The 22,130-nt window shown below is 47.8% G+C and overlaps 1 protein-coding gene across 5 annotated transcripts in view; it reads left to right on the forward strand.

Annotated features, from left to right (window-relative positions):
• The window catches only part of ATXN2 (ataxin 2), a 139,873-nt gene that overhangs the window by 77,763 nt on the left and 39,980 nt on the right, over window positions 1-22,130 (forward strand). For all 5 annotated transcript variants that reach the window (XM_044275786.1, XM_044275783.1, XM_044275785.1 and 2 more), the window contains 2 exons: window positions 16,138-16,322; window positions 16,754-16,886. In XM_044275786.1, coding sequence (XP_044131721.1) covers window positions 16,138-16,322; window positions 16,754-16,886 — 318 coding nt within the window. The remainder of the gene's footprint in view (window positions 1-16,137; window positions 16,323-16,753; window positions 16,887-22,130) is intronic.

Below are 22,130 nucleotides of genomic sequence, written 5' to 3' on the forward strand. Positions count from 1 at the left end.
GCCTGGTCTGCAGGCGGCGGTTTCTTGATGCCTTCCGGTGCTTCGCCTTGGTGCTGTGGTCCCTTCCCTCTTGGTCTTCTGTGTCCCCCAAGGAAAATGAGCGAGAAAACGAGATTTTTGTATAACTTGCCAGTAAAATCTTTCTCGCTCTTTCCTTGGGGGACACAGCACCCACCCATTCTTTGTTTTTCTCTAAACGGTTTTCGAGTTTGTTTTACCCGTTGGGTAGTTGGCTTGTTGGTTCCACTTTTGGACTTTGCCTTTTCTCACTATTTGGACAAACAACTGTCAGTCTCTCTCTCCAGGCTGAGGGTATAGCTGTGGAGGAGGGGCTTAACAGTTTTTACTTAGTGTCACGCCTCCTAGGGAGATGAGCTATACCCAAGGTCTTCTGTGTCCCCCAAGGAAAGAGCGAGAAAGATTTTACTGGTAAGTTATACAAAAATATTTTTTTTTATTTTTGTATCATTGATTAACCATTATTATTGATCATGATGAGTGTAGCCAACTAAATCCTTTTAGTTTGCAGTCATTCTCTATTGTACTTGAAATAGACCAATGAAAACTACACTAACTCCATTATTATTGCACAGTGCATTATAGACTTTGTCATTGCTCACATTGGTCCCTGCCTCCATTTGGGCTCACAATCTAAATTCCAAATTAGCCAGTCAGTGTGTTTTGTGTGTGGGGAAAAAACTGAAGTACCCAAACTGTGCAAACACATAGGGAACATAAAAGCGCCATAGACATTCGCCTTGGTTGGGTTCAGACCCAAAACCTTAATGGTGCAAGGCAACAGTACTAACCCCTGAGCCACTGTGCCGCCCTTGTTCTGCTGCAGGCTGAACCAATGACTACCTCAGACTCCCTGTAGGCACTGTTGCTGAACTATAGTCAAAGCTCTACCCTAATGGAGCTGAGCTGCAAAGTAGCCATGGAGCAAGCACTAAGGAGAATAAAAAAATATATATAAAATCATTCCCTGTAGGTGTTTGCTTATGACTTTTGAGCTCCTGACTGGAGGGTTGTTTTAACTACATTCGATTGTTACTGGACAGAACCCTAGAGAAGTGTATATCTACGACCATCTCTGTAGCGAGAAAGCAGAGAAACCTCCTGCAAAACAATTTTCTCGCCCATTTTCCTTGGGGGACACAGACCTTGGGTATAGCTCAGCTCCCTAGGAGGCGTGACACTAAGTAAAACTGTTAAGCCCCTCCTCCATCAGCTATACCCTCAGCCTGGAGATAGAGGCTACCAGTTTTAGCTTAGTGTCCAAGGAGGCAAGACACTCCCTGCTACTGCAGGGCTGTTTTCTCCTTGTTATTTTTACTTTTTCTTCTAATTTTGTTATTTTATTTTTTCCTAGGGATACCAGAGACGCATTAGACCTCTCTGCTCTCCCGGGGTTGAGCTGCGCCAGTGCCAACTTATCTGCACTGCTGCCTCCCCCACAGAAGCAATAGGAGGATCTGGGCAGCAATGGCTCCCCTACATCCCGCCAGCTAGGGGGTCGCCCGCACGCCAAGCCCCTCTTCCAGCTTCCTGCCACTGCGGTGCCAGTGGCTGAAGGGGCGACCCTGCTGGAAAGGACTGAGGGTGAAGACGTCGGACGGTGAGATGGCTATTCCAGCCCATACCCCGTCCCTATCTGCAGCATCTACCCCTCTGGGTAAGGGGGGCACCCGTGGTCGCTCATTCCGAGCGCTCATCTGCAAGACAATGCAGCACAGCAGCATCCTCAGCACCCCCACGTCGTTCCCCCCCACGCTGCTATCTTTCTCTCCCCCCCCCCCTTATTCGGGGCTGACTCAATTTTTTCTCTTCTCTCTCTCCCCCTTCCCGCCGAGACCGGGGGCGGGGTTTAGCGGTCTCGGCAGGGGGCGGGGCTTACGCGCGCGTCATTTTGGGGGCGGAGCTACGTTCTCCTTCACAGGAGACATTTCAAGCGCTGGAGGGGGCGGAGCTTGTTCCCCGCGCTTTCTGCTGAGGTTTCCCGCGCTTCCTCACTCCTGACAGGAAGCTGGGACACGGTGGGGGACTCTAACCTCCTGTGTACATCGCTCGGCTTCTGTGGGCGCTCTCTGCTGCTCTCTGCTGCTGCTGATCTGGGCCATCTCCTGACGTTCTTCTGAGGCACTGGTAGGACAGTTAACCCTCTCCTAACCCTCCTGGTCATAGCTGCTATAACCCTTTGTGGTCTCTATATTAGAGTACAACCACACTTCAGCATGTCAGATCCCACAGGTGCCCCCAAACCCTGGTACCATGCCTGTACCGCCTGTAAGGAACTTTTTCCGCGTGGGCAATCTGAGCCGCATTGCCTTGCATGTCAGGCCCCGGTGCAGGGCCCGCTTCCCGCTGCGCCCCCCGGTGCCTCTGAACCCCCTGACTGGGCTAGGTCTCTGTCTCAGGCGGTGGAAAGCCTTACACACGTAGTGGGCCGTCTCGTGGATAGACCGCCTCTCCCGCAGGCTGCCACAATCCCTGTCGCACCCGCTGGGACTACCGTTTCTGCCGCCCCCACTGGTAGGGAACCAGTGGGGGCGGCATACTCAGAAACGTTCAAGGGTTGAGCGCACATCTTCTCCAGATGCTTCGCTCTCTCCGCCATGCGTGCGAGCTCAGTCAAGTCTATCCTCTCAAAGGGATACGCTTTCTGAGGGAGAACTGGCGGATTCGGAGGTGGACATGGACTCAGAGCTTCCGTCCAAATTGGCGTCCGCGGTGGGGCATCTTGTCACTAGCATCCGTGATACCTTTCAGCTACACGATGACCCCCCCAGCTCTGAACAGGCCGGCGTGTCCTTTCTCCGCCCCAAACAGGCCTCCAAGGTTTTTCCCATACACGCTGATTTTTCTTCTGTGGTATCCAAGGCTTGGACTCGGCCTAACGTCTGCTTTATTACACCCAAAAAGCTGGACATTTGTTATCCCTTTCCAGCGGATTCTGTGACCACGTGGACATCCCCGCCTAAGGTTGATCCTCCCGTGGCTCGCCTGTCCAAAAGCACTACTATTCCTGTACAGGACGGATCTTCCCTCCAGTCTGTTGAGGACCGTCGTACGGAATCCCTCTCCAAGGCCATATTTACTGCCTCTGGTTCGGCCCTTAGACCGGTCTTTGCCTCCGCCTGGGTTGGCAAAGCGGTCTCTGAATGGGGTTTGCAACTGGAACGGGAGTTAGGGTCGGTCGTCCCTGTTCAGGACCTCCGTTCCTTAGCCCAACTAATTGTTCAGGCCGGAAAATTCGTCTGTGAGGCCTCCCTTGATGCGGGTGCCCTCATTGCCCGTTCCTCTGCCCTGGCAGTTTCTGTCAGGAGGGAACTCTGGCTGAAGGTTTGGGCGGCGGACGCCGCTTCCAAACGCTCTTTGGCCGGCCTACCATTCACGGGTTCCCGCCTGTTCGGAACCCGTCTGGACGAACTTATATCAGAGGCCACGGGTGGGAAGAGTACTCACCTCCCCCAGTCCAGGCCAATGGGCGCCCCCCGTGGTCGCGCTGGTTCGTCCCGTTTTCGGTCCTTTCGCAAGCCCACCGGGTCTAGACCCGCGGCCAGTTCTTCTTCCTCTGGCCCAGCCCAGGATAGACGCAAGAAGCTGTTTTTTCGGACGCAACCTACCTGGCGCAAGTCCCAGCCTGCACGGGCTCCCACAGGCCAGCAGCCCTCTGCCTGAAGGTGCGCCCCCACCCACCCGGGTGGGGGGCCGCCTTCTCCTATTCAGGACCGTATGGCGGGCCCACATCTCAGACGCATGGGCGCTCGAGATTGTATCTTGCGGATACAAAATCGAATTTGCGTCCATTCCGCCGGACCGTTTCTTCCGATCCCGTCCTCCGCGAGATCCCGTACGAGTGGCCGCCTTCTTCGCGGCCATTCACTCTCTAATGGACAAGGGTGTCGTCGCCCCCGTGCCTCCGACGGAAAGGTTCAGGGGGTTCTACTCGAACCTCTTTGTGGTTCCCAAGAAGGAAGGCTCAGTGCGTCCGATCTTGGACCTAAAACGCCTGAACCGTTTTCTCCGACTGCAGAGATTCCGGATGGAGTCTCTCAGGTCCGCAGTGGCCTCCCTGGAAAGAGGGGATTTCATGGCCTCAATCGACATTCAGGATGCATACCTCCACGTTCCGGTTGCTCCATGTCATCACCGCTTCCTGCGCTTCGCGGTGGGGGACAATCACTTCGAATTCGTCGCCCTTCCCTTTGGTCTGGCGACGGCTCCTCGAGTGTTCACCAAGGTCCTGGCCCCTGTCCCCTGTCTTGGATTATCAACCACCCCAAATCTTCCCTTACCCCCTCCAGACGGCTGATCTTCCTGGGGATGCTCCTGGATACAGAGTTGGCGGAGGTCCGCCTTCCGTCGGACAAGCGTCTGGCCCTTCGCGGGTCGGTTCGCAGTCTCCTCCGTCATCACCGCCCTTCCCTCAGATCCAGCATGCGGTTGTTGGGAAAGATGGTTGCCTGTTTCGAAGCGGTGCCGTTCGCACAATTCCGATCCCGCACCTTTCAGAGGGCAATTCTGTCGGCCTGGGACAAATCACCGAGGAGTCTGGACAGGACCTTTCTTCTGCCTCCCCTGGCTCGGGCTTCCCTCGGCTGGTGGTTGCATATCCCTCTAAGGGGGAAGTCCTTCCTTCCACTGAACTGGCTGGTGATTACCACAGATGCCAGCTTACGGGGGTGGGGGGGGGGGGGGTTTTTCCCTCCCCGGTCCGTCCAGGGCGTTTGGTCTCTATCGGAGTCCAGACTTCCAATCAATATTCTGGAACTGAGGGCGATTCTTCTGTCCCTCAGACACTGGACCCATCTGCTGAGGGGCCACCCTGTTCGGATCCAATCGGACAATGCCACGGCTGTGGCATACATAAACCATCAGGGAGGCAGCGCTGCAGCGATGCAAGAGGTGACCCTCATTCTCCTCTGGGCGGAGACGCACGTGCCGGCCTTATCTGCGATTTACATCCCGGGGGTGGACAACTGGGCGGCGGATTTCCTCAGCCGGTCCACCATCGACCCGGGAGAATGGTCCCTGCACCCAGAGGTGTTCGAAGCCCTTTGTCTTCGCTGGGGTCGCCCCGACGTGGACCTCATGGCCTCCAAATTCAACCACAAGGTCCCCCTATACCTGGCCAGGGCACGGGACCCGAAGGCATACGGCGCCGACGCGCTCGTCCTTCCGTGGCGCGAATTCTCCCTTCTGTACGTCTTTCCTCCTTTTCCCCTCCTGCCACGGGTTCTTCGGAGGATCGCGGCAGAGGGCGTCCCCGCGATTCTAATCGCCCCGGATTGGCCCCGCCGGTCTTGGTACGCCGACCTAATGTTGCTGTTGGCAGACGCACCGTGGCCACTGCCCTCCAGGGAAGACCTTCTCTCTCAGGGACCGATCTTCCACGAGCATTTAGGCTCGCTACGTTTGACGGCGTGGCTATTGAGACCGCCGTCTTAACGGGACGGGGTTTCTCCGCGGACGTAGTCCGCACCATGATCCGGGCTCGTAAGCCCGTATCCTCTAGGATCTACTATCGGGTTTGGAGGTCCTATCTGGGGTTCTGTGAGTCCCGGAGCATCCCACCTCTCCGGTTTTCTCTTCCCACAATCCTGTCCTTCCTCCAGTCGGGTCTGGACCTGGGGCTGTGCCTCAGTTCTCTGAAGGGTCAGATTTCGGCGCTGTCTATTCTTCTCCAGCGTCCCCTGGCCCCTCTAGGGCCAATTAAGACCTTCTTACAAGGGGTGGCTCACTCTGTTCCGCCGTACCGCCCTCCAGTTCCTTCCTGGGACCTGAATGTGGTGCTCTCGGCGCTCCAATCAGCCCCCTTCGAGCCTTTACGGGAGGTCTCCCTTCGCCTTCTGTCCTGCAAGGTCATCTTTCTTGTGGCCGTCACGTCTCTCCGACGGGTGTCGGAGTTAGCGGCTCTTTCTTGCTCCGAACCTTTCCTGATCTTCCACCAGGATAAGGTTGTGCTTCGGCCTGTTCCCCGACTTTCCTGCCAAAGGTGGTCTCCGCCTTTCACATCAATGAGGACATCGTCCTTCCGTCGCTCTGTCCCTCTCCTTCCCACCCCAGAGAACGGGAACTGCACCGTCTGGATGTGGTCAGGGCGTTGAGGATTTACTTGGAGGTCACCGGGTCCTTTCGGCGCACGGACTCCCTGTTTGTGGTTCCGGAGGGTTCGCGCAGAGGGTTGGCGGTCTCCAAGGTGGCTATTGCCCGTTTCATTAAACTGGCGGTGTCTGAGGCTTATCGAGCCAAGGGCAGACCTCCGCCTTTCGGCGTCACTGCTCATTCCACCAGAGCAGTCGGAGCTTCCTGGGCGCAGAGGCATCGGGCCTCGGCTGAACAGTTGTGCAAAGCAGCCACTTGGTCCTCTCTGCACACTTTCACAAAGTTCTATAGGGTGCATACGCATCCATCAGCGGATGCTGCTTTGGGCCGCCTGGTTTTGCAGGCAGCGGTTTCCTGATGCTCTGGTGGTGTTCCGCCTTGGGTTTGTGGTCCCTCCCTTCTTGGACTGCTCTTGAACGTCCCAAGGTCTGTGTCCCCCAAGGAAAATGGGCGAGAAAAGGAGATTTTTTGTATAACTTACCAGTTAAATCTCTTTCTCGCTCTTCCTTGGGGGACACAGCACCCACCCTTCTGTGTTTGGTTACAGGGTTATGGTCTGGCGCCCCGTTGGGTTGCTGGCTGGTTGTTTCCGTTATTGGTTGTTATCCTTTCACTACTTGGACACGCAACTGGTAGCCTCTATCTCCAGGCTGAGGGTATAGCTGATGGAGGAGGGGCTTAACAGTTTTACTTAGTGTCACGCCTCCTAGGGAGCTGAGCTATACCCAAGGTCTGTGTCCCCCAAGGAAGAGCGAGAAAGAGATTTAACTGGTAAGTTATACAAAAAATCTCCTTTTCCAGTGGCCAGTCTCTTAACAGGCTATAACTATTATGTTATGCATTTAGGAAGTCTTGAGACCCTTTCACTTATTTTTTTTTTATATACATTTTATGTTGCTGCCTTGTGGTAACACTTTAAAGAAGCACTCCCACAAAGATTTGTATTCTCTGTCCTGTTAGAAAGGTTCATGATGTAAACTATAGTCAAGGTAATCAATCTTACCAGTGACTCTGTTTGTGAGTTATAACCTCCCTTCTGATCCTCAGCTGTGTCATGTCACCAGCACTCTAATCTCCAACTGACATAGGACAGGAAATCAGTTACTGCTTTAGGCCTCATGCACACTAACGTATTTTCATTCGGTGTCCGTTCCGCTTTTTTTTGCGGACCGTGTACGTACGGAACTATTCATTTCAATGGGTTTGCAAAAAAAGTAAGGTACTCCGTGTGCATTCCTTTTCTGTATTTCCGTTCCGCAAAAAGATGGAACGTGTCCTATTATTGTCTGCATTACAGACAAGGATAGTACTGTTCTATTACGGACCAGCAATTCCACAAAATAAAGAATGCACACGGACGTCATAGGTATTTTTTGCGGCCTGCAAAATACATACGGGCGTGTGCATGAGACCTTATTTATTCTTTTGAGACTGACATTGAGGCTACCATAGGAATACATAGAGAAACTGGCTTCCTGTCCACACATAAGATGCTGTGTTTGGAAGGTCAGAGTGTTTGTCACATGACGCAGCTGAGGATCAGAAGGGAGTGCATAACTCAAAAATACTGTCTCCGGTAAGAATACTACCTTCACTACGGTTTACAGCATGTACCTTTCTAACAAGTTAGAGAATAAAACATTTTGTGGGAGTGCTGCTTTAAAAAAAAAAAAAAAAAAAAATCCTTTATCAATCGCCGCTCAGTACTCCATAATGACAAAGTGAAAACAGAATTTTAAAAAATGTATTTAAAAAACGAAAAACCTAAATTTTGCATGGCTATAAGTGACCATCAATTGACATCTAGCTCTGGAGGCCTCCTATTTCTCTTGATCATCTTTAGAAGTTTTGACACCTTGATTGGAGTCCACCTGTGGTAAATGTAGTTGATTAGACATGGTTTGGAAAGACACAACACTGTCTATAAAAGGTCTCACAGCTGGTAATGCATATCCTAGCACAAACAGAGTCATGCGGAGAAAAGAGTTGCCTTGTAGAGATCAGAGACAGGATTGTGTTGAGGCACAGATCTGGACATGGGAGCCAAAACATTTCTGATTCACAGTGGCCTTCATAGTTCTTAGCCTTGGTAAGAGAGGTGACCAAGAACCCAGATGGGAGAAAGTTCCAGAAGGTCAACCCTGTCATCACAGCAGCACTCCTCTACTCTGGGCTATATGGCAGAGAGGCCAGAAAAAAGCTTCTCCTCGGCTACTTTCACATCAGCGTTTTTTTATTCAGTGTTTGAGATCCTGCACAGGATCTCAGAACCTGAATAAAATGCTTCCATTTGATTTACTACATCCGGATGCTTCACTTTCAACCGGATACGGTTGTATTAAATATAAGTAGCCCATACAGCACTGAAGAAGGCCTGCCAGATGTCACTAACCCTGAGCACACTTTAAAAGATGTGATGGCAGCTATTGTTAACTGCAATGCCACCCTCAAGTCTATGAATATAAATATTGGAAGCCTAAAGGCTGATATCTCCATTCTTCGTCATGACCTACATAAGGTGGCTGAACGCACCTCAGAGGTAGAGAGGAGGGTCTCGGACCTGGAAGATGGGGCTTCTACTCTGCAGAAGGAGAGCCGTACCGCGACAAGACATAGCGGCGCTCTATGCAAAAACCGATGATCTTGAAAACCCGCTCTCGCCGCAGCAACATTCGGCTGGTGGGAATACCAGAGAAATCAGAAGGCCCAGATCCTACTGAATTCATTGAAAAGTGGATTGCGGATAAATTCCGAGATAGAGGACTTTCTGCACTATATGCGGTTGAACGGGCACATCGGGTCCCCACCTGAACCCTGCCACCAGGGTGTCCACCACGCCCAATACTCGCTAAAATCCTGCACTATAGCGACACGGACACGATACTGAGAGCCGCGAGGTCCCACCCTGATTTGAAAATAAATGGGGTACAGGTATCACTGTTCCCGGACTATTCGTCGGATGTACAGAAGAAGAGGGCTCGCTTTGTGGATATTAAAAGGAGGCTGAGATACTTGCAAGTCCAGTATTCCATGATGTTCCCGGCCAGGCTCAGAGTGGTGGCGTTTGGATCCGCTGTGTTCTTTGAAGACTCTGATGCTGCGGTCAAGTGGCTGGATCAGAATGAGCGTCGCCTTAGGATCCCATCGACTGACACCTGAAACTGTTGTTCCAGTTGTGCTTTGGATATGTTCAATTTCGGATGGATTTTCGGTGTCTCCTGGATTATCTACTCACCGCTGTTGACATTTCTCTTCTGTCTCTAGCCGGTTGCCGGAGATGCTTCTTGGGTAGAGCGTACGCCCTTGGATGCTCCCCATTATCTCATTGTGCCTGTGAGTGGTATTGTGTTGGATGCTGTGCTGCTCCAGGCACTGTTGGGCCAGGTTCACACTATTGGCCCCAGGTTCTTTAGTAAATCCGGTTATGCTACTTATACTTCTTGTGAGGGAAGGGTTTATTAAGGGTTACTACTGCCAACTGTGTCAATGATAGTAGTTCTAAGATGTTGAAACGTACAGTCCTTATCCACCTAGATGGGGGAAATGAGAAAGAGATGGGGGACTATACTCTGTTGATTAACATTGCTTTTTCTTGCAGCTTGTGGGACTCTGAGATGTATGAGGCCCTAACCTACTTTTATTTTTGTATACAACCTTATGGGATCTGTTGCAAGAATACTTGGCTGGAATGTGAGGGGAATGGCGGATGCTACGAAAAGACACGGTTTATTTCGCTACTTATCTAGATATCAGCCAGCAATAATATGCTTGCAAGAAACGCATATGACCAAACAATCTATAGATGTACTGCAAAAGCAGTGGTTGGGATACTCGGTGCATTCAGTCTTCTCCTCGCATTCCAGGGGGGTTAGTATCCTGGTCCATAAAAATGTCAAATTTGAAGGCCTCAGGGAATGTGTGGATGAGGAGGGAAGGTTTATAGGGGTACATTGTGTGGTCCAAGGGATGAGAATGGTGTTGGAGACAATCTATCTAACCCCGCCATTTTCCTCGATACCTTTGAGAAAGCTTCTGGGATTTATGGCAGAATTTTCTGAGCTTCCAATGCTAATAGTGGGAGACTTTAATAACGTGCTCAATAGTTCGATTCCAGGTCACACCTGGTGATGGTAGTACTGGTGAAACTCCGTTCGCGAGACTACTGAGGGAAGTAGGTCTGACGGACATATGGAGGGAGACTCACCCCCTGGACAGGAAGTACTCGTGTTGCTCCTCGACCTATGGCTCCCTATCGCGTATAGATATGGGTTTGGTGAATGCTCCCATGTTTCCATTTGTACAGAACTCAGAGTATCTTACCAGGACCCTATCGGGCCACTCCATATTTAGTGTCGCCCTTGATATTTCTGAGACAGCCAGACCGGGGGCAAAATACTGGCGTTTGAACGCTTTCTGGTTAACACTGATGGGTGATACGTCTGATACGCTTCAATCCCTTAGGGAATACTTCCGCCTAAATGAGGGAACTGCATCTCCGATAGTTGTTTGGGAGGCGATGAAGGCCTTTCTCATGGGCTCCCTAATTAAATCAGTCAGTCAGATTAAATCTAAATCGAGAGCGCTTGACTTACAAAAACATGTGAATATGAAGCTGGCGGAGGAAGCCTTTGTGCTGACCCCATCTACCATAACAAGTAATGCTTTAAAGGCTAGGCAAGAGGAGCTGCGATGTCACCTCTTAGAGGTATCGGAGAGGAAACGGCTCTAATACAAACAACAATTTTTTGCAGAGGGGGGAAGTGTCGGTCATATGCTCTCGATTATAGCGAAAGCTCACCAAGGTTCGCAATGTATTACTGGCCTGATAGATTCTAATGGCATCTTGAGGCATGATACTGAAAACATCTTAAATATACTAAATAATTTTTACTCCTCGCTGTATACTTCTAAAGTGTCGTGTTCAGATGAGGAGATTGATGCCTTTTTGAATACGTTGGATCTTTCTAAGTTGTCGAGGGAGGATAGCATGCGGTTAGAGGAGACGATTGAGTTGGAGGAAATGAGGGCGGCATTGGGTGCTATGGCTAATGACAAAGCACCAGGATTAGATGGGCTTCCTGCGGATGTACTGCTCCCGGAACTTTTGAAGGTACTTAATTATTCTAAGGAAAGGGGGGAATTGCCTCCTATCCTACACTCTGACCAGACTGGCTTCATGCCTCAGAAGTCTACGTCATTCAATATAAGAAGAGTGTTTGCCAGTATTCAACTCCCAGCTGAAAATGTTGGAGATAGACGCGGCCAAGGCCTTTGACAGCATTGAATGGCGATTTCCTGTGGAGAGTTTTGGTGCATATGGGATTTGGAAATGAGTACATATCCTGGGTTCAGGTGTTGTATTCTAGTCCAAAAGCATGTATTAGGGCGAATGGTGGGATGTCCCCCCAAGTTCTGTCTGGGCCGGGGCACTAGACAGGGGTGCCCGTTGTCGCCTCTGCTATATGCAGTTGCGATTGAGCCTCTAGCCGCAGCGATTCGCAAGTCTTTGGACATTCGGGGGTTCCAATATGGGACAGTTAACAATAAAGTGGCGATGTATGCAGACGACACTTTGCTCTTTTTAGGGGACACTGGTCCATCTCTGGCAGCGGCTATGACGATTATAGATCGCTTTGGTGCCCTGTCTGGTCTGACTATAAATTGGGGAAAATCAGCAATTATGCTGCTTGACGGGCAAGCGCAGTCGCAGATTGTGCGAGAAAGGAATATTCCGTGCGTAGCATCCTTTAAGTACTTGGGTATACATGTATCCCCCAGACTTTGAACGCCTTAACTTTGACCCGTTGATTATTAAGTTTAGGAGTAAAATTAGGGCGTGGTGTAAACTTTTTTCTATCGGTGGCGGGAAGAGCAAACCTTATTAAAATGGTGTTGATGCCCCAGTTACTTTATATTTTGCATAATTCCCCGGTCAGGCTGTCAAAGTCTAAATTTGATCAGATTAATTCTCGGTTGCCCCTTGCGCCATATGAGCTCCCTAAAAATAGCATTAAACTTGAAACGCTGCAATATCCAAAAATGGAAGGGGGCCTTGTAATACCGAATCCATGGGTATATTTCCTAGCTGCACAATGCCAGTACTTTAAAGGGTGGACGGACCCGGAGCCGAGTGAGGCGACATGTCAGTTGTTTACCCATTACTTGTCATCTAGTGACCTAATGTTACTCCTGGAGACTAGAGGTAACGGGAAAAGTGGTCCGATGGGGGATCTGGGGTATTTGATGCAGTGTACATGGAACAAGGTTAAGCAGCTAAGGGGAATTGTCGACAATATGGAATATACTCCACTGTGGGGCAATCCTGCCCTGCCGGAGTTCCTTTCTTTGACTGATTTCGGAGTATGGAAAAGGAAGGGAATCCTGAGATTAGGCCACCTTCTGGGAGATAAAAATGTCATGTCCTTCTCCAGGCTGCAAGAAATATATGAGCTACCTAGGAATCATTTTTATAAGTACCTTCAAGTGAGACACTCATACAATTCCACATTTAGGGGTCCGACTTTGATGGCTGGGAGGGATATCACACTACATCAGATTCTGTCCAAAGGGGTGAAAAGAGGGATGATTTCCAGTGTATACAAGTTGCTATTAGATACGTTTTTGCTATTACACCCGCTGGTGGCTAAGGGTGAGTGGGAAAAGGATGTAGGCGAACTAAGGGATGATCAATGGTCTGACATACTAGAGGCAATACCTCTCTCCTCCTAGAGCGAGGGACGTAAACTCTCGCAGCTGTTTATAGTCCACAGGGTCTACAAGACACCGTTTTTTTTTTTTTTTGTTTTTTTTGTTCCGCATAGGTTATAGACCTACGGCTGACTGTCCAATGTGCTCTGTGGAATCTGCAGACTTGATACATATACTGTGGAAGTGTGAGAGGCTAGGGAGGTATTGGAAAATGGTAACTCAGACTATACATGACGTATATGAGGTACAGGTACCGCTTGATCCTAGAGTGTGCATTCTGGGTTATGTTTCTGAACTTGCCACTAGTCAGGTATATAAAATAGCGATAGGCAGAGTGCTATACGTAGCTAGAAAGTTGATTGCCTTGCATCGGCTACAGATAGCTCCGCCCACCTTAGGTGAATTCTTGGGTACAGTAGACACGATGTTAGTTTACAAACGGGTGGTATTCCAGAAGCGTGGATGCTCATCAAAATTTAAAACGTTATGGGAACCTTGGCTGTCGTTTCGACGTTTGAATAACAATGTCTAGTATTGTATCTTTGTACTTCTATACTACAGTGGGGCGGGAGGGGAAGGGAGGGGGGAAGGGTGAAAATTAGAGTGTTGCTAATTGTTCAGTAGTCTGATGTCAGCATTACAAAAGTTGTCTATATATCATTTTTATTTACGATCTGTACAACAGTGTATTTACATTGTAAATGCTCAATAAAAAAGATCTGATAAAAAAAAAAAAATATATATATATATATATATATATATATATATATATATATATATATATAATATTTTGAACAAACCGGATCTGGCACCATTGGATCTAGTTTGTTCACTTTCACAGACTGTACACAAAAACTGTAGCTTGCTGCGGTTTTGTGTCCTGATCAGTTTTGTCACCATTGACAATGAATGGGATCAAAGCTGAACCAATTTGGCCCCGTTTTGAGATCCTATGCTGGATCTCAAAACCGGAAACAAAAAACATGGATGTGAAAGTAGCCTTATGTCCCTGTCTGGCCACAGTTACACACTGAGCAGCACTAGAATATGGGAAATCTTTCCTCCTTCCCCCTGAGAGCAAACAAAGGTTTTCATTCACTTATGGGCAGGCAATCTATTAATCATATATTCTGCTATAATATGCTATATAATATTTTTTTTAAAGGGTTAAAAAACAAAAAAAAAAAAAAAAACACAACGGTTTCCCCAGCCCACTGTCATGCTGGTCCTGTCAACACATGATGATTCCTGCTGACGTGGTCACTCTTTGCAGTGGAGACTCTTAAGTGATTGGCCTTTTAAAGAGTGTATTGGGGATGGTGTATTTTAACCCATTTTGTCACACATATTGGTTTGAAACCACCTAAAAAAAAAAAAATGAACTCCTTAAAGGGTTTGTATACACAAATTTCTGAGGCTGGCAGGACCTTTGTTGGTGATCATACTTATCTGGTCCCCACTGCTGGGTCCAGGCTCGTTTGCGCCCCAGCTCCGTTGCTTGTCTTGAGTCCCTTCGTGAAAATTTCCTGTTTGACGCCGTTACAGCCAATAACTGACCACTGCTTCCCTTGCATTATGTTAAAATGGTCATGTGATGCAAGGGGAGTGGCCAGTGATTGGCTGCAGTGGCATCAAGATGAAAGTCTTTATAGAGAAACCCAAGACAAGCAGCGCCAGAGTCCCGTAAGCGAATGAGCCAAGGCTCAGCACCTAGGGATCAAGGAAGCATGAACACCAACGCAAATCTGGTTAGTCTGAGAGTGCACAACCCCTTTAACTGTGTGGGCTATAGCCTAGGAAACCTCATGCTCCTAATCATCCAATTTTTTTTTCTTTTTTTTTTTTGTGGGAACACTACAATAGCCATATGGTTGAGAGTAGGTGGGTGTTTAATGGAGGAACAGTGAGGGGGTGTAGCGTAAGGGTGAGCCTCAAGATTGATGGGGACTACTTTCACACTAGCGGCACAGACCTCTGGCCGGCTGTTCCGTCGGGTAAACAGCCTGTTGGATCCATCCTGCCGCTAGTGACCGTGTGCCCCCGATCTGCCACTCCGTCCCCATTGACTATAATGGGGGCGGAGGCACGGTGAGAGGCTGCTGGAATAAAACTACGACATGTCCGACATTTATTCCGGCAGCCTCTCGCCATGCCTCTGCCCCCATTATAGTTAATGGGGACGGAGCGGCAGTCCGGGAGCACATAGTCACTAGTGGCAGGACGGATCAGGCAGGCTGTTCACCCGACAGAACAGCCTGCCGGAGGTCAGTGCCACTGGCATTTCTTTCTTTTTTTTTTTTTTTTTTTTTTATCCAAATATTTTTATTGATTTTATAGTAAAAAACAATACAATAGGAAAACCCCTCCCGCAATCCCACCCTTCCCAGCCCGATCTTGCAGCCATTATAATAAACATTATAAATTAGAGTTCAAGGGTTTATCTTTTAAGTCTTCCTGTCGATCACGAAACGTCCATGAAAGTAGAAGTGAGTCCTTCACTGGGCTTCCCATACCCCATCATCACAGCATACAGTGCCCTCACACACATTCACTACAGCCTACCATAGTAATACTATGCAGAATGTCATCATTCTAAAGTTCCCAATTTTCAAAAATCTACTCTCCCAGTATACTTAGGATATTAGACTAAGACATTATAATGATCTATCCACAAAGACCATATTTTATAAAAAAATTTATTGTTCCCTCTTTTCTGATACACATAGCTTTCTAGTTTAACTAATATATGTAGTTTGCTTATCAGTTGCGACAAGAGTGGGGGATCAGGAGCAATCCAATGAAAAGCTATCAACTTCCTAGCTTGGTATAATATTCTCAGGATAGCCAGCCTCAATTCACGCCACTGGCATTTCTGGGTCCGCTTGTGAGATCCGTTTCAGGGCTCTCACAAGCTGCCCAAAACGGATCAGTTCAGCCCCAATGCATTCTGAATGGAAAAGGATCCGTTCAGAATACATCAGTTTGACTGCGTTTGGTCAACGTTCCGCTTTTGAGGCGGAATACCAAAACGCTGCTATTTTTTTAAAAGAATAATGCAAAAAGATCAGTTCTGAACGGATACAAGCGTTTGCATTATCGGTGCGGATCGGTCTGTGAAGATACAAGACGGATCTGCACCGAACGCAGGTGTGAAAGTAGCCTAAAAATTTAATTTGGCTCCTACATTTTTCAGTAAATACTTCGGCTCATAGGAGCCAATACATTCTAATACTGTAATGTTTCATCTAAAGTTGGTTCTCTTATCCCTAGTTATAAAGTCTAAAATGTATTGACCAGTTTTTCCTTTTCTTTTTTGTGTAGTACAAAATATGCCTCAGCAGCGTCAGGACCAGCATCACCAGAACACAATGATGCATCCTGTATCTGCAGCAGGACCACCCATGGTAGCTACTTCACCTGCCTACTCTGCGCAGTATGTTACTTATAGCCCACAGCAGTTCCCTAGCCAGCCTCTTATGCAGCATGTGCAGCACTATCAGTCACAGGTAACATTTCTTAAAATGTTTTTGTCAATTTTTCTTTTCTTGTGATTCAGATTCATAATGTTACATGTGTGTCATTGATTTGGTGCATATAAACCTCTTGTGCTTTACTATTTTAGAGCTACATAGTTGGGGTGGGGGGGGAGAAGGGGTGTACATATCTTTCTTTCAATGCAGCCATTGGGTTGTTGTTATCCTCAGTATAGGTCATCAGTATCTGATCTTGTGGGTGTCCCAGTCCCAGCAACCCTGATCAGCATATCCACCACAGCACTGTGCATTGCAGGTAAATCACATTCGCTTAAATGGGACAGAGCACAGAAAGGCCATGTGACCAATGGACATGACGACATCACAACCACAGCTTATTGGTGACCTTTTTTAATTATATTTTGTGTTAAAATAATTATTTTCCTGACTTCTTTGTTTTTCAGCATCCCCATGTATATAGCCCTGTAATTCAAGGAAACTCTAGAATGATGGCTCCACCAGGACACGCACAGGCCGGTTTAGTGTCGTCATCTGCTACACAGTATGGTGCTCCAGAACAAACACATGCTATGTATGGTAAGACCCCAGCATAGTTTCAGCATCTGCTATATCACTCTACAGATCCATTTTTAACATTCAGCTGTATAATTTCATATTTAATACGGTTACAGCAGTTAAAATATCATAAATATTACACAGCTCAAATATTGCAAAGTCATGTAACATTATAGGCGGCATTCTTCAGGGGGATTTTTAGAATGCAAACTCGACAGTGGGTTTATAACCAGCCTGTGTTTACGGCCCTGTCTGCTTGCTTCATAGTCTTGCACAATTTTGCACAAGAGTGCCTTCACTTTACTGGCTTGGCCACTTTGTGTTGAGCATTTTCTAATGTATGGCAGCCAGGGCAATAGACAACTTACCAATAAGTTGTCATTACAGATTGAGCACAGTTTTCTTGTTCCAGAAAACTACTCCCCTGGTTCAGGAATGGTTTCTCCTTCTACAACAGCCTGCTGTCTTCCAAAAAATGGCAGAAGATGGACGGTCATTGAGTCTACACATCAGTTTTCTTGAAGTCCAGAACCTACTTCAGTATGTGCTGTTTTCATGGAGCAGACCCGGATCTTGGTTGTCTACATCATTGTCCCTCCTCGCCAATGTCTTCCGGAAGAAACAGCTGGCCCCACAACCATTTTATGGTGTCATCTATGCCGTAGACGAAGTTCTCCTAGCAAACTATAGTACAGAGGGGAAAGACAGTGCTCCACATGCGCTGGCGAGTGAAATATGCACTGCTATCCACTTCTTTCCACCAGCAGCGTGTTCCCGCTGGCATTGCCCTAGCTCTGGCTTCATCACTCAGCATTAGTAGCAGAGTGCATTGGTTGCACAGTGTATGGAGACATTTGAACTGAAAAAGGTGAGGAAGCCAGACCTGGTGCATTGACAGACCAAGAGTGGAGGAAAGAGTGTACTGCATACAGAAGAGCACACTTGGATGCTGCCACACTTCATAAGCAAAGTGCAATCATGGAAGCCACCATGCATAGCCCCATCTATACACTCTGCTACTAATGCTGAGTGATAGCGCTAGGATAGTGACAGACAGACCGTGACGTCTAATAAACTCTGCAGTACTCTTACTGATATTATTGCCATGGACTGTTCACATTAGCCATTGTTTTTGTTAGCAGAAGCTTTTCTACTGCATAGGTAACACCTTAAAATGCTTGTGAGTCCAGCTGTTTCATGAGGAGAGGTAAAACTAGCAGGCAACTAAGAACTAGGTCTACCCCATAGGGTTGTCACGATACCAACATTTAGATTAGATTTCGATACCGTAAAAAAGTATTGCGACACTCACTACCATTCGCTACTACGCAAAAAAAAATAAAACCCCAAAAAGCCGTGACCATTTTATGGAATGTCCGGCCCATAATATAACAGTCCTATCGTATCGAGCAGTTTTTATAATTTTTTTTCTGTTACTGCGTCCACTGCATAGGAGACTTTTTCCCCCTTTACTGGCTAAAACCTGGGATCTTTTGATCCCTTGTCCTGTTCACCCTAATAGAGCTTGCCCTTCACACTCTCCCTGCTGCCCTGGGCTTTGTGCACACAGCAGCAGGGAGCTTACCATGACAGCCAGGGCTTTAGTAGCGTCCTGGCTGCCATAGTAACCGATCGGAGCCCCGGGATTACACTGCTGGGGCTCTGATCAGAAGCTGCCACTGCACGACCAATGAGAGGGGGATGAGAAATTGTACTGGGCCAACAATTAAGATAACTAACCCAGCAATACAAATACAGGTGGCGGGTGCCATGTTCTGATACTAGACTAGCCTAGTATCGGGTAAAAGACAAATCCTGGTATTGAATCGATACCGGTACAAAAGTATTGATGATTCGATACCTGGTGCATCCCTACTATACTACTCCATGGAAATAGTGGATGCTGACAAATCCTGGACGTCAGGGAAAATAGAGCCATTTTTGGATGAGCTTGGCCTGCAGTAGAAGCAGAAACAATTATTTATTTATTTTTTAAAGCAAGGAGCGGCTTTTTGGATCAAGAAAATGGCACTGAATTTTTAGTGAATATATACTGGTAAGAGCTTGCTCACATCGGCCTTGGAGGCTCTCTATTCAGGGCCTCCGTCGCAGATTCTTACGAAAGACTGGACAAATTGGAAACTGAATGTATTCCATTGTAGTCAGTGGGGTCTGTTCAGCTCTGTTTATCTCAGTGATGTGCCGAATCTTGCACGTTAGGCATCTTCTTCGTTCTGCTCCTCTAACGTAGCAGGACAAAAGAAATATATAGCGGTCATGTGAACTCGCCCTAAGTTACCAATTGTCCTTCCTGCCACACATTAGAAAATAATTGACTTAAAGGGGTTGTCTATGCTCGTGGCTGATCTGACTTTCACCATCTGTGCGGCCATGAAATAGTTTTGACATGCCTGTATACACCGAGCACTGTTGCACTGGCCTCATTGATACATGGCATGAGACTGCTGTGTCCAGTGATTGACTGCAGCAGTCGTATGGAGTATACAAACACTCCATTGCAGGAGTCAAACAAAAAAAGGCCAGTTGAGAAGGATCAGAGCAGCAGCACTGAAGGAAGGCAGGGAATGTAATGGGTTTTAATACATTTTTTTTATTTTTTATTTAATTTTATGACAATTGCTAGCTTTGGGTGTGGGTATTTCTTCTAATTGGACAACTGCTTTATCAGTATTTCAGTTTTATGAAAATAAAACATATTGTCTAATGGAAAGTTATACAGTAAACATTCTTATATACTTTAGGTAGATATTCCTCCCCATTCTACGATTTCTGTTTGCAGTCAGTGAATGGAGACATTGTCTAGAAGTTGAAAAACTGTTCTGATCTTCTCATAGTGGTAGTCGAATCCTAAACTAAATGGGGGCTATTTATCAAGACTGGCGCTTCTAATGGCCACTTTCATCTTCTTCAGTATGGTGCCCTACAATTGTGGCATGCTCCTCTAATTCTGTTGCAACTCGTCTGATTTGTGCACCACAGCGGGTGTGAAGTATCGGCCATTAAGTGCACTAGAAAATTGAAGCACTAGTAAACGTGTCAGGCGCACCCCTGTCCAGGTCCCAGCCACACGTAAAAGAGGCATAAAGTTGAAAGACTTTTTTTCAGAACGCGGCTTGTACAAACATTTGTGACACTTTGATGCTACAGTTCTATCACATGGGGGTATATCATCTTTCCTCCCATGTGTGTATTCACTGGCATTGAGAACATTTTTGGAAATGATGGCAAGCTAAAGGGAACGTGTCATTAGAAAATTAACTGCTGTGCAATTTATTTATTTTATTAACATATTTTTAAATCATTTTTGATATTTTTTTTATTTTCCATGTCACTTTTTATGTTTAAACTAAAAGTATAAATCTTGCAGTTTTCGCACTGGCCACTATGTCTAATAATAGGCACCACTACTTGGTCTGTACAGATCACTTTACTGTAGTTATATCTTATTCTAGTCCAGCCTGTAATGATAAGGAGATATCACCTTTGTGTACAGATAATACAGGATCCACCATTCACAATAGGTGATTGTCAGACAGAGCTTATGCATTCTTTCCTTGCACAATACTTCTGTACAGGTCACAGCGTGCCGAGCAGACTGTCCCATGTAAGGGACTGATCCGTTCAGATCATACAACCGTTCTGAACCGATGCAGACGGATCAGTTTGTATTATCTTTTAACATGGCTAAGACGGATCAGTCTTGAACACCATTGAAAGTCAATGGAGGACGGATCCATTTTCTATTGTGCCAGATTGTGTCAGTGAAAACGGAACCATCCCTATTGACTTACATTGTGTAAACGCAAGCAGTGATTTTTGATTTCTGAGCAGATCTCTCCCATTCCATTGGGGGACACAGACCATGGGTATTGCTTAGGCCATTACTAGGAGGAGACAGTATGCAAATAATAAAAAACAGCTCCTCCTCCACTGGCTATACCCCCATGCTCCAACAGGAGGACCTCAGTTTTAGCTTAGGGCTCTTTCACATCTGCGTTATTGTCTTCCGGCATAGAGTTCCGTCGTCGGGGCTCTATGCCGGAAGAATACTGATCAGGATTATCCTAATGCATTCTGAATGGACAGTCCGTCCTTCAGGATGTCTTCAGTTCCGGAACTGAACGTTTTTTGGCCGCAGCAAATAGCGCAGCATGCTGCGCTTTTTGCTCCGGCCAAAAATCCGGAACACTTGCCGCAAGGCCGGATCCGGAATGAATGCCCATTGAAAGGCATTGAACCGGATCCGGCCTTAAGCTAAACGTCGTTTCGGCGCATTGCCGGATGCGACGTTTAGCTTTTTCTCAATGGTTACCATGGCTGCCGGGACGCTAAAGTCCTGGCAGCCATGGTAAAGTGTAGCGGGGAGCAGCATACTTACCATCCGTGCGGCTCCCGGGGCGCTCCAGAGTGACGTCAGGGCGCCCCAAGCGCATGGATCACGTGATCGCATGGATCACATGATCCATGCGCATGGGGCGCTCTGACGTCATTCTGGAGCGCCCCGGGAGCCGCACGGACGGTAAGTATGCTGCTCCCCGCTCCTACTATGGCAACCAGGACTTTAATAGCGTCCTGGCTGCCATAGTAACACTGAAAGCATTTTGAAGACGGATCCGTCTTCAAATGCTTTCAGTACACTTGCGTTTTTCCGGATCCGGCGTGTAATTCCGGCAAGTGGAGTACACGCCGGATCCGGACAACGCAAGTGTGAAAGAGGCCTAAGTGTCGTATAAGGAGGTGACACTCCTGTTCCTGCAGTATTGTCCCTGTAGTTTTTTATTTTCCTGTTTGTTTTTTTCTAAACAGAGGTCGCATGATGTGTCCCTGGTCTCTCAGTGGAGCGAGCGCCGGGGTCGAATGGCCATCCCCGGCTACCTCCTTTCCCCCCAAAAGATAAGTGGAACCAGGCTCGACCTGCAGCTCCGGTGGCCTACCAGATCCGGGGTCACCTAGTCCTGCCCTCTATCCAGTGCACTGCCACTCCTTGTGCCAGATGACTGAAGAGGTGACCCCATGCTGGTCCGGAACAGAGGGTGAAGACTGCAGGAATTGGATTAGTACAACGGCTCTCCTGCAGCTCCCCCTCCCCCGTGCTCACACTGTGACACAGTTGTTTAGGGCTTACCTGTGAGAGGGCCGGTTGCTTGAGAGGGAGGAGAGATTCCTTCTTGTCCCCTGTATCCTGGTGGTGGGCGCCATTTTCTGAGCCGGAGTCTGCCTTTTTTTTTTTTTCATGTTCCTGCG

The sequence above is a fragment of the Bufo gargarizans genome, chromosome 1 (assembly GCF_014858855.1).
Source record: "Bufo gargarizans isolate SCDJY-AF-19 chromosome 1, ASM1485885v1, whole genome shotgun sequence".
Taxonomy (NCBI): Eukaryota; Metazoa; Chordata; class Amphibia; order Anura; family Bufonidae; genus Bufo; species Bufo gargarizans.